General features: G+C 40.6%; 1 protein-coding gene across 1 annotated transcript in view; it reads right to left on the bottom strand.

Moving 5' to 3' along the window:
• Nucleotides 1-2,883: 2,883 nt before the first annotated feature.
• LOC110493976 (plexin-A1) overlaps nt 2,884-12,472 on the bottom strand; it is a gene marked incomplete in the record, with an annotated part of 289,525 nt that continues 279,936 nt past the window's right edge. The window contains 4 exon segments of the mRNA XM_036949987.1: nt 2,884-7,487; nt 7,771-7,921; nt 8,739-8,951; nt 11,841-12,010. Coding sequence (XP_036805882.1) covers nt 7,392-7,487; nt 7,771-7,921; nt 8,739-8,951; nt 11,841-12,010 — 630 coding nt within the window.

The raw sequence follows: 12,472 nt of genomic DNA, 5'->3' as shown, positions 1-12,472 counted from the left end.
TTGTTGCATACATGCAGTATGCATGTTTTCGTAATAATTGTATTCCTTTCACTCTGCCATTTAAGTCATTATTGTGGAGTTACTACAATATTGTTGATCCATTCATCCTCAGTTCTCCCATCACAGCCATTGAACTCTGTAGCGGTTTTAAAATCACCAATACCCTCATGGTGACATTCCTAAGCAGTTTTTTCCCCCCTGTCCTTCAGTTCAGAAGGACGACTGCATCTTTGATGTGTCTGGGTGATTTAATACATCATCCACAGCATAAGAATTAACTCGACCATGCTTAAAAATATATTCAATGTGTGATTTGTTATTGTTACCCATTTACCAATCACTGCCCTTCTTTATGAGGCTTTCAAAAAGCTCCCTGGTCTTTGTAGTTGAATCAGTGCTTGAAATGTAATACTTACCAAAGGGACCTTACATATGTTGTATGTATGTGGGACAGAGGAAGGGGTGGTCATTAAAAAAAATCACGTCAACCCCTATTATTTCACACAGAGTAACTTTTGTGATTTGTTAAGCAAAGTTTTACTTTTGAATTAATTTAGGCTTTCCTTAACAAAGAGGGTGAATAGTTATGCAACAACTATTTTAGTTATTTCACTTTTATAAAATTGTAAAAATGTATTTTCACTTAGACATCAAGGTTGCAAGTTCAAATCCCCGAGCTGACAAAGTACAAATCTGTCATTCTGCCCCTGAACAGGCAGTTAACCCACTGTTCCTAGGCCGTCATTGAAAATAAGAATTTGTTCTTAACTGACTTGCCTAGTTAAATAAAGGTAAAATAAATAAATAACATTTTGTGTAGATCAATTACACAGTCTTACATGGAGCAATACCAGGACTTGCTGGTACAACTGTACATGTCCACATATAGTGCCTTTAGAAACTATTCACACCCCTTGACTTTCAATGTTTTACTGTGTTACAGGATGAATTTAAAATGTGCCACTGGCCAACACAAATTACCCCATAATGTCAAAGTGGAATTATGTTTTTAGCCATTTTAAGAAATGCCTTGTTTCAATAAGTATACAACCCCTTTGTTATGGAAAGCCTAAATAATTTCACTAGTAAAAATGTGCCTAACAAAGTCATATAATAAGTTGCATGTATTTAAATACTGTGCAATAAGTGTTTAACATGATTTTAGGAATGACTACCTCATCTCTGTACCCCACACATACAATTATCTGTAAGGTCCCTCAGTCGAACAGTGAATTTCAAACACAGATTCAACCACAAAGACCAGGAAGGTTTTCCAATGGCTCGCAAAGGGCGCCTATTGGTAGATGGATAAATGAAAAAAAAAACTATTGGTAGAGGGGGGAAAGTCTTTTTTTTTTTTTTAAAAGCAGACATTGACATTCCCTTTGAGCATAGTGAAGTTACTAATTACACATTCTATGGTATATCAATACACCCAGCCACTACAAAGATACAGGCGTCCTTCCTAACTCAGTTGCCAGAGAAGAAGGAAACACCTCAGAGATTTCACCATGAGGCCAATTGTGACTTTTTAAAACAGCTACAGAGTTACATACACATCAAAGATCCACCCGGAACAGCCAGAAAAGGACTGGTCACCTCTGAGCCTGGGCCCTCTCTAGGTTTCTTCCTAGGTTGCTGCCTTTCTAGGGATTTTTTCCTAGCCACCGGGCTTCTATATCTGCATTGCTTGCCGTTTTGGGTTTTAGGCTGGATTTCTGTATAGCACTTTGTGACATCTGCGGATGTAAAAAGGGCTTTATAAATACATTTGATTGATTGAATGGCTGTGATAGGAGAAAACTGAGGATGATCAACAACATTGTAGTTACTCCACAATAACCTAAATCCTGTATCACTCTTCATATTTTCAAGCATGGTGGTGGCTGCATCATGTTATAGGTATGCTTGTCATCAGCAAGGACTAGGGAGTTGCTTTTTAGGATGAAAAGAAAGAGAATAGAGCAAAGCACAGGCAAAATCCTAGAGGAAACCCTGGTTCAGTCTGCTTTCCAACAGACACTGGGAGAAAAATGCAGCTATCAGCAGGACAATAACACAAAACACAAGGCCAAATATAAACTGGAGTTGCTTACCAAGATTACATTGAATGTTCCCGAGTGGCCTAGTTACAGTTGACTTGAAGATCTATGGCAAGACTTGAAAATGGCTGTCTAGCAATGATCAACAACCAAATTGACAGAGCTTGAAGAATTTAAAAAAGAACAATGAGCAAATATGGTACAATCCAAAGTTCTTTGAGACTTACCCATAAAGACTCACAGATGTAATCAAGGTTATTCTATGTTGAGTCAGGGGGTTGAACACTTCTCTAATTAAGATATATTAGGGATTTATTTATCATCTCTCTTTTTACAAATGTGAGAATTTGTTAAGAGTATTTTGTGTAGATCGTTGAAAAGAAATGACAACTAAATCCATTTTAATTCCACTTGGTAAGACTGCAACATATGGATAAAGTCAAGGGGTGAAGGCACTGTACTTTCTGAAGGTTCTGTAAATTCAGTTCTACAATGAACCCCTGATAGTGGCACAGTTGAAATTCCCTCGAACATCCAGAAATAAACAGTAATATCATTCATCATCATATATATTAGAAACTTTACCACCAAGATGGCCACCTATAGACATATCGTTTCAGTAGGGCGATACGGGACTTCAGAGAAACGGTAAGACCATTCCAGTATAACAGTATTGTCATTTTAAAGCATGCTCTGTTTTCCAAGCAATATCATCTCATTGTAAAATAAATCTATGAATTCACTCTGGCTACGAATAATTCAAATCCTGTGTGTGTTTTTTGTGGACACTTTTCAACACCAAATAGAGAGCGGAAACCCACATTTTACTTAGCAAAACATGTTTAATCTCTCCTTGATGAGTGTTTATTTACAAGTAGTAAATCTGCAAAATAGGAAACAGAATATTTACACATTGAACATTAACCTGCACACTTGTGACAGTCACTTGAAGTCTGAAACTTAAAGTATCAGAATTATTGTATGTAGGAAAAAAATGTGTTTGCCAGTTTGTCTGTAATTGATAGATTTTGTATTTTCTTGTATCCTTTGCAGTTTTCATTTGGAACAATTACAGCTACTGAGTTGCGAGTTTGAAAAGGAAAATAAATGATCAGAATCTTCTCAAACCAGGGCTTGGAAAGGCAATAATATGACAAGGCATGACTGAGTCGATCATTTTGGGTCACAGATTCCCAGATCAGAATTAAACGTATTCCCGCTCCAAAAATCATGCTCTTCGAGAATCTCCTTTGAAAAGGTGTTTTTTTAAATCCAGGAATAGGCTTATTCTGCTTCCGTGAAACTGACCCAATCTGTTTGAGTGGAGATTGATTCAGGAAAAGACTAATGATGAGCTAACTTGAGTTGATGAGAGATGGACCATGTGAGGTCATAACAGTTCATGACAGTTCCTATGTATGTCGATTGACGTAACACTGTAATATGGCATGAGATGGTCAACCAAACAATGTGGGGCTAGCCACAAAACGACTTCCGGCCGGCTGTCGATCATATGACAGTACTATATCGGTCCTATGACAGCGTTATGTCAGGCTCTGTGAAGTTTCAGCGCCGGGTTCCTCTTGATCACATTAAATGGCCATGATGCTACTAAATCGACATGCTGTACATTGTGCCACTTCAGTGACACCAACACAAGCCAATCACCATACAAACAAACAAACAAACAAACAGGGACAGATCATGTGAAACAATGAAATCTCACGTAGGAGCCTTCTGGACTTGATCGAAAACTCAAGCAGTCATGCAAAAACAAGCTAAAGTCCTCCTCCCCTCAAGGCCATAACATTGAAACAATGGAACTGCAGCGCAGAGAGAACGGCGCAAAACAACAGAGAAATGGAGAATAACTTGCGGGTTCATAAAAAACCCAACCAGGGCAGTGATGGGAGAAACTAAAATGAAAGAGTTTGGACAGGCCGAGCTGCCAGCGTGTAATGTATTTTCCGCATACATGGTTACGATGCAGATATATCATAGGACTGCTATTAACAAATTCACTGAGCTCCGGAGCTTTGGAGACCAATCTACTTCATGTAACATGTGATCTAAGACCCCCTGAAAGATAGACTCAGCAAAAGAGGGAAAGTTGTGTACTCATGGAAAAACATGTTTTTTTAAAAACCCTGTAAAGCTGACTAATCATTAAAAAAAAAAATTTGCAGTATGTACAGTAGTTAAAAATGTATTATGTCAAAATGTAAAGCTTTCTCCCAACATGTTAGTCAGGTACACGGTTGCTTAGAAAGGAACCCTGTTCGGTTCGAAGAAGCAAACTTTGGAATGTTGTTTTGGCCCAAGAACACTAGTAGTGCAAGACGAGTGGTCCCTAGAAGGGTTCTGTTCGGCTCTCAAAGCAGCAGCTGTATAGTCTGGTCTCAAATCTGTTTGTGCAGTCCTCTCAATACATTGTTAATACTGTCTTGGCCACACATCATAAACTGATCTGGGACCATGCTAGCACCCGTATGTTAACGGTCCGATATGTAGAGAAAGGTACAACAGGAATGCAATATAGCTGTATACATCAATGTCTGTGTCCAAAATGGCACCATATTCCCTATGTAGTGCACTAGTTTTGACCACTGCCATAGTGCAATAGATAGGTATTATGGTGCCATTTGAGATGTACCAATGTGTCCTGTCTATTTAGGGGTGTTTTTTTTCTTCATTTCTGTACAGAGAAATATTGGAAGGAACCTGGCATACAATGAATTTCAACAGCATTTATTTCTGATTAAAATTATAGCCCTGATGGTTAAAAAAAAAAATTAAGATGTGGATTATAGCATCAAGTCACTCATTCAATCTTGAAAAGACACAGATGCTTATCTGATGCAATGTTTTCCAGTAATCGTGGAGATCAGAAAAGAAACCTTTAGATCGGTAAAGTACTTCAACTTCAGATAAACCAAAGACGTCTTTATCTCCGGCGTACCATATTACGCACAATGTACATGTTCAAAAGAGAGACGAGGAAAAACAACTTAAACAACCCAATTACAATAAAATTAGCCAAAAGCTTCATTTCACGTCATCATCATGAAAAAAACCGAAGTAAATACAATGTACAAAATCAAACAAAAATACATTAGACCACAGTTTGGTTTTGGGCAAGCAATTAAAAAAAACATCGCACCACAAAGTCAAACTTCCAAAACTTCCAAAAAAGAAGGGAAAATAGAAGAGCAAGAATAACAATTATCTTAAGAGAGAAGTATATAAAAAAGCTTAAGCCACACATGGCATTAGGGTTTGTTTAGATGGAAACAAGTGCCAGGGGAGCTAAGGGATTACTTAGCCTTGTGTTGCTAATGAGTGGAGGGTGCCTCTTCTCCCCGGTCCCAACCCCCCTATGGGTGAGAGCTAAAGCCCCGTCTCGTCTCATATCTCTGGGTTAGGAGAGAAGGAGATTTCCGTACCGTACTACCGTCACCTTGCCTATTATCTGCATAATAGCATTGGGAAGAGATGAGCGAGAGGGGCCTGGAGCTGGAAAAGGCTTTCTGTCTTTCTCCACTTTGTCATTTTAGACTGAGGCTTAGTAAAGCCCTACCTGACCCCATTTAGCTATTTATTTAACCCTTATTTTACCAGTTAAGTTGACTGAGAACACATTCTGAGGCTAACACTAGTGGATAGGTGGACCAAGTCTGGAACCACCAAGAGTTTGACTGTTCTTGTTGTTGTCGTTGGATGTTACGAGGATGAGAGAATGCCTAGGGAGGTACAGAAGAGATTAAGAGAAATACTGAGGGAGGGTGGATTTCCGGTTGTATAGGGGTGGAGAAACGAGACTCGTTTAGGGGTAAAACTGGGTTTTCCTCCCGTTCATAGCCCCCCTCAAGATGTACTGTACCCAATACGTTATTTCAGGTCACATGTCAGGTAAAGTGGATGTTCTATCACATGTGCACTCGTTGACCTATGACCCCACTCAGCATTGGTCATTTCCTGCCATGCTCAGCCAATCAGATGTAGTGATGCTAACTGGTGGTGGGGTAGCTTATAGATGGTTATTGGTTCAAGTAGTGAAATGCTCTACATTGGTCAACCACTGTAGCACAAACTGTCAAATTCTTTAGCCCTGGAAGATACAAATTAGCCTTCAAACTAGATTTCATCTGAAGTGTCTAGGAAAAGAAGCAACGCTTGCGTGGTGTGATGCTTTTCAAAAAACGAGATTGCACGACAAATCGGAAAGGACAGCAAATTCTTATTTTCGCAGGACCTCTCCAGCCCAACTTTCCAATACAGAAATATGACAATATAATGAGATGCCCTTCCTATGGTGGCCCTAAGGGACAAAGTTGCTTTCTTCTTCCCTAGATATTTTACATTTTCGTATCTTCCCATCTTTTATTACTCAGAGAATCATTTCAGTCACGAGGCATACTTATATTTAAATCATACGGTAGCATATTCCATCTAACAAAATGTCTTTGCACTTCACAACAACAACAAAAACATGGCACAGGATAACTTTTGTTTATTTTTCTTTTGCGGTTGTTTTATTCTTCTAATGTAGATTTTTTTGTTGCTTGAAATATCAAATTTCATTGTTTCAACAGATGGATTTTTAAAATTGTGTTTGTCAGCTAAAAACTGAAATGTTTTAACCCTAATCTTCATTTCTTTAAAAATGTAGTTGTATTTATATATAATATCTATATAGTCTTCCTTTGTAACTTTTCTGTAAATTGTGCAAATTCAGCAGTAACACAGGTGGCGAGAGATCAGAGTGGGCAGTTGATTACATTTATTTTTTTTAAATGATACGAAAACAAAAACAACAGTAATAATGTCTTTGACTCCTACAGGAATCATGTGACCCGAGGAGCCACTCTCTCATTGGCTCCGAGAAAGGCCCATGTCCAAACAACGTTCCGTCCTTTTCGTGATGCCAAAACGGAGTTCCATTCCAAAAACTCCCATCCTGGCTACCCGAGACACGGCTTCAGCGAAGACAAAATCCAGGAAAACCGACAGCGGAGAAACAAAACCACGACGACAACAGCTACGATAATCAAAATGCTTTCCGGTGATGTTGTCTCTCGGTGTGTGTGCGACGAAATGTCCAGTGCCCCCGGTCTCTGACACACATACACACTTATAGACCTGCATTTACACACACATACACACACGCACAGGCCCGCCCAGTACTGCTGAATTTCCCCTGTGCAGTGTACTGCCTTCTGTCCTTTGCAGTAGCTCATCATGTGTTTTTAGGAGGGTTTGAAAACCACACTGTCTGAGTTTCATTTTCTCTGGGTGAGGAGAGACGGAGAGGAAGATGGAGAAGAATTGGATGAGAGGAAGGGTCATTCCTCAGCTGGCCAGGGCCATTGTGTCAATGACCTGCTCCAGCTTGCTCCTGAGTCTCTGCCTCCGCGACTGCTCATCCCTCTCCAGAGCTGACAGGATCTGAGGATGGAGAAAGAGAGAGAGAGAGACCGAGAGACAGAGACAGAGAGAAGAAAGATACAAAGGGGAGGGATGGAGAGAGAGAGAGAGAGAGGGCAATAGCGAATGAGAGAGAGAGGAGGGAAAAGAACAATGAGAAACCGTCACATTAATTTGACAAAAGCAGTAGTTGAGAGCAACAACGGAGCAGCTTCTCAGAGTGATATATTCCAAAGTAGGGTGCAGTCCTTTCTAAATAAAGGCTCGATAAACAAACAAACTAAACGGTGGCCACTGTCCTCACCTCGTCCTTGTACTTGACTATGTAGGAGTAGATCTCGTGCAGGGCGCTCATGCTGTTGAACTGGCTGAGGTGGAGCCGCGACTGCTCCGCCAGGTACGCACTCATATCCTGGTCACTGATGACAGGCATCCGCGAGATGTCGGAGTAGTACCTGAGAGAGGCAACAGGATTAAAGTAGGGTGATTAAAGGAGAGAGAGAGAGAGAGGAGAGAAAGAAAGGAGAGGGAGAAGAGAGAGCGAGGGAAGGGGAAACAACAAAAAGAAGGGATAGGAGAGAGGATCAAAAGACCAAATGATTCATCGAGGCGCTTGCCATTAACCCTATCGGTAGAATTATCAAGTTTAGAATATATATCAAAGGCCCGCCGCAGTCAAGTTCAGTTTTCTCCTGTGTTTTGTAACATATTGTACAACAGCTGATGAAAGTAACACTGTAAAAGTGTAAAAAATGTGATCAGTGTTATTGATAGGTCCTGGTCTACACAGGACCTTTTAATCAGCAGGTATTACATGGGTGAAGTTTCTCCTTGCCTGGTGTTATCACCATGCGGTAAATTGGTTAATAGACCAATAACAAAGAGCCAGTAACGGCTAGTTTTCAGTTTTTCCCTCCCCACCCAGACCACTCCCAGACAGTCCTAGCAATATTCTTGCTTGAAAAAGTTATTTTGCTAAAACGCATAAAAAATATAAAAAATTGGACAATTAAATTGAAAACTACTACAGTAAGGTAATTAATTGTTACCCAGAAATTATTTAAGAGTAAGACATTGTTACAAAATACCTTATATTGAACGGTGCAAATTACTCTTTCATACAGTACGATACATCATATGATGCATCAAATGGTTTAAAAAGAGGATAAAACCCTGTTTGAATCCCAATCTTAAACAAAGTGAAATCAAGGGCCTCATTTTCAACCTGATCCAAAATGTCTGCCAGGTGCATAACACAGCTACTAGCCGTACCGTTCCACCCAGTTCTTGTAGTTGGGAATGTCTTTAGCGTAGAGCAGCTTGTTGGAGGGTGAGTCTTTGCCCAGCTTGTGTTCTGAGGTGGAACAGGAGTCCATGAAAGTCTGGGCCACCACAGACAGACAGGCATCCGTGATGCTGTTCTTGTGGATGTCGAACACAAATTGGGGGTTCTTGATCACGTTCACCCAGAACCTCAGAGGAAGACTGGGAGAGGGGGGAGGGGGGTGAAAGAGGGGGGGAGAGGGAAGGAGAGAGGGAACACATTTGAGTTAACCATAATCAGAGGAGGCTGGTGGGACGAACTATGCAGTGGCAAGAAAAAGTATGTGAACCCTTTGGAACCACCTGGGTTTCTGCATAAATTGGTCATGGAATTTGATCTGATCTTCATCTAAGTCATAACAATAGACAAACAGTGTGCTTCAACTAATAACACACACAGTATATATATATATATTTGTTTTTACACCTTTATTTAATCTTTATTTAACTAGGCAAGTCAGTTAAGAACACATTCTCATTTTCAATGACGGCCTAGGAACGGTGGGTTAACCGCCTCTCTCAGGGGCAGAAAGATCCATCCTTGCAACCTTCAAGTTAACTAGTCCAACGCAATAACAACCTGCCTCTCTCTCGTTACACTCCACAAGGAGATTGCCTGTTACGCAAATGCAGTAAGCCAAGGTAAGTTGCTAACTAGCATTAAACTTATCTTATAAAAAACAATCATAATCACTAGTTAACTACACATGGTTGATGATATTACTAGATATTATCTAGCGTGTCCTGTGTTGCATATAATCTGACTGAGCATACAAGCATACACGTATCTAAGTATCTGACTGAGTGGTGGTAGGCAGAAGCAGGCACGTAAACATTCATTCAAACAGCACTTTTGTGCGTTTTCCCAGCAGCTCTTCGTTGTGCGTCAAGCATTGCGCTGTTTATGACCTATCAACTCCCGAGATGAGGCTGGTGTGACCGAAGTGAAATTGCTAGCTAGTTAGCGCGAGCTAATAGCGTTTCAAACTTCACTCGCTCTGAGCCTTGGGGTGGTTGTTTCCCTTGCTCTGCATGGGTAACGCTGCTTCGATGTGGTGGCTGTTGTCGTTGTGTTGTTGGTTCGAGCCCAGGGAGGAGCGAGGAGAGGGACGGAAGCTATACTGTTACACTGGCAATACTAAAGTGCCTATAAGAACATCCAATAGTCAAAGGTTAATGAAATACAAATGGTATAGAGGAAAATAGTCCTATAATAACTACAACCTAAAACTTCTTACCTGGGAATATTGAAGACTCATGTTAAAAGGAACCACCAGCTTTCATATGTTCTCATGTTCTGAGCAAGGAACTGAAAAGTTAGCTTTCTTACATGGCACATATTGCACTTTTACGTTCTTCTCCAACGCTTTTGTTTTTGCATTATTTAAACCAAATTGAACATGTTTCATTATCTACTTGAGGCCAAATTGATTTTATTGATGTATTATATTAAGTTTAAATAAGTGTTAATTCAGTATTGTTGTAATTGTCATTATTACAAATACATTAACATGGTTTTTTTATTTAAATAAATTGGCCGATTAATCGGTATTGGCTTTTTTGGTCCTCCAATAATCGGTATCTGCGTTGAAAAATCATAATCGGTCAACCTCTAATTTAAACATTCACAGTGTAGGTTGGAAAAAGTATGTGAACCACTAGGCTAATGACTTCTCCAAAGGCTAATTGGAGTCAGGAGTCAGCTAACCTGGAGTCCAATCAATGAGACAAGATTGGAGATGTCGGTTAGAGCTGCCTTGCCCTATGAAAAAAAAATCAACATTTGAGTTTGCTATTCACAAGAATCATTGCCTGATGTGAACCATGCCTTGAACAAAAGAGATCTCAGATGACCTAAGATTAAGAATTGTTGACTTACATAAAGCTGGAAAGGGTTACAGAAGTATCTCTAAAAGCCTTGATGTTCATCAGTTCACGGTAAGACAAATAGTCTATAAATGGAGAAAGTTCAGCACTGCTGCTACTCTCCCTAGTGTGTGGAGAAAAAAAGGCACAGCACACCAACATCAAAACCTCATCCCAACTGTAAAGTATGGTGGAGGGCGCATCATGGTTTGGGGCTGCTTTGCTGCCTCAGGGCCTGGACAGCTTGCTATCAGGCAGAAAAATGAATTCCTAAGTTTATCAAGACATTTTGCACGAGAATGTAGGCTATCTGTCCGCCAATTGAAGCTCATTAGAAGTTGGGTGATGCAACAGGACAACGACCCAAAACACAGTAAATCAACAACAGAATGGCTTCAACAGAAGAAAATATGCCTTCTTGAGTGGCCGTCAGAGTCCTGACCTCAACCCGATTGAAATGCTGTGACATTACTTCAAGAGAGCAGTTCACACCAGACATCCGAGGAATATTGCTGAACTGAAACAGTTTTGTAAAGAGGAATGTTCCAAAATTCCTCCTGACCGTTGTGCAGGTCTGATCCGCAACTACGTAAAACATTTGGTTGAGGTTAATGCTGCCAAAGGAGGGTCAGCCATTTATTAAATCCAAGGGTTCACATACTTTTCCCACCATGCACTGTGAATGTTTACACGGTGTTCAATAAAGACATGAAAACGTATAATTGTTTGTGTGTTATTAGTTTAAGCAGACTATGTTTATCTATTGTTGTGACCTAGATGAAGCTCAGATCAAATGTCATGACCAATTTATGCAGAAATCCAGTTATTTCCAAAGGGTTCACACTTTTTCTTGCCACTGTAGGAGGACGTGCTCATTGTAATGGCTGGAATGGAGTAAATGGAACGGAGTCAAACGTGGTTTCCATATGTTTGATGTATTTGATGCTGTTCCATATTCCATTCCAGCCATTACAAATAGCCCATCCTTCTATAGCTCTTTCCACCAGCCTCCTCTGTCCCTAACACTCACCCCCAAACACTGCCAGGAGAAACACTATTACCCAGCTTCTCTCACACACTGTCACATATACTCTCTTAGACAACCTGCCTCACACACACTTGCTCTTCCTCCCTCTGTCTCACACACACCCAACACACATGAACAAACTGCCCTGACCCACTCACCAGTTGCTCTTCCACGTGTGCCGTACGTCCGAGTCAGAAATGGAGTGTTTATCGGCCTGCTCGTCCAGGAAGTCAAACATGTACTTGATGGCGAGTGGCAGGGCGCTACCTCTGTGGGCCGTGCTGAAGATAGTCTCAAACAGGTCGTCCACAAACTTCTGCAACGTACCCTGGGGAGACGAGAAGGAAGATGGTGATGAATCACAGACCTGGGTTAAAAAAGTATTGGTTTTCTTTCAAATACTTGGAGCATTTGATTGAGGCTGCTTGGAGAGCCAGATTGGCAGGGTGTGCACTCTGCGGATTAATGCACTTTTGGGAAGAATCGAATGTATCAGGCACTATTAGAATAAGATGAAACTACACTTGGCCAAGTCTCCTGTTGTCCTCCCACTTGCGTTAATGATTAGAAACACTCCAAACCCCATATTCCCAACCTTGCACTTTTCTACCTGAAGTAACAATGGAAATCACAAGATAATGAGAAAAGAACAGGGGAGAGATATTGCAAGGGTGAGCAAAAAACGCCTTAACGTAGTTAGCGCCTGTAAATGACTGCATGGTATTGTGGGGCATTCTGCGCCTGGTAGATGATATGCTACCAACAAGGCATGGAGGAGCAGAAAGTAACA

The sequence above is a fragment of the Oncorhynchus mykiss genome, chromosome 17, assembly GCF_013265735.2.
Source record: "Oncorhynchus mykiss isolate Arlee chromosome 17, USDA_OmykA_1.1, whole genome shotgun sequence".
Taxonomy (NCBI): domain Eukaryota; kingdom Metazoa; phylum Chordata; class Actinopteri; order Salmoniformes; family Salmonidae; genus Oncorhynchus; species Oncorhynchus mykiss.
This window is presented reverse-complemented; position numbering and strand designations above follow the sequence as displayed.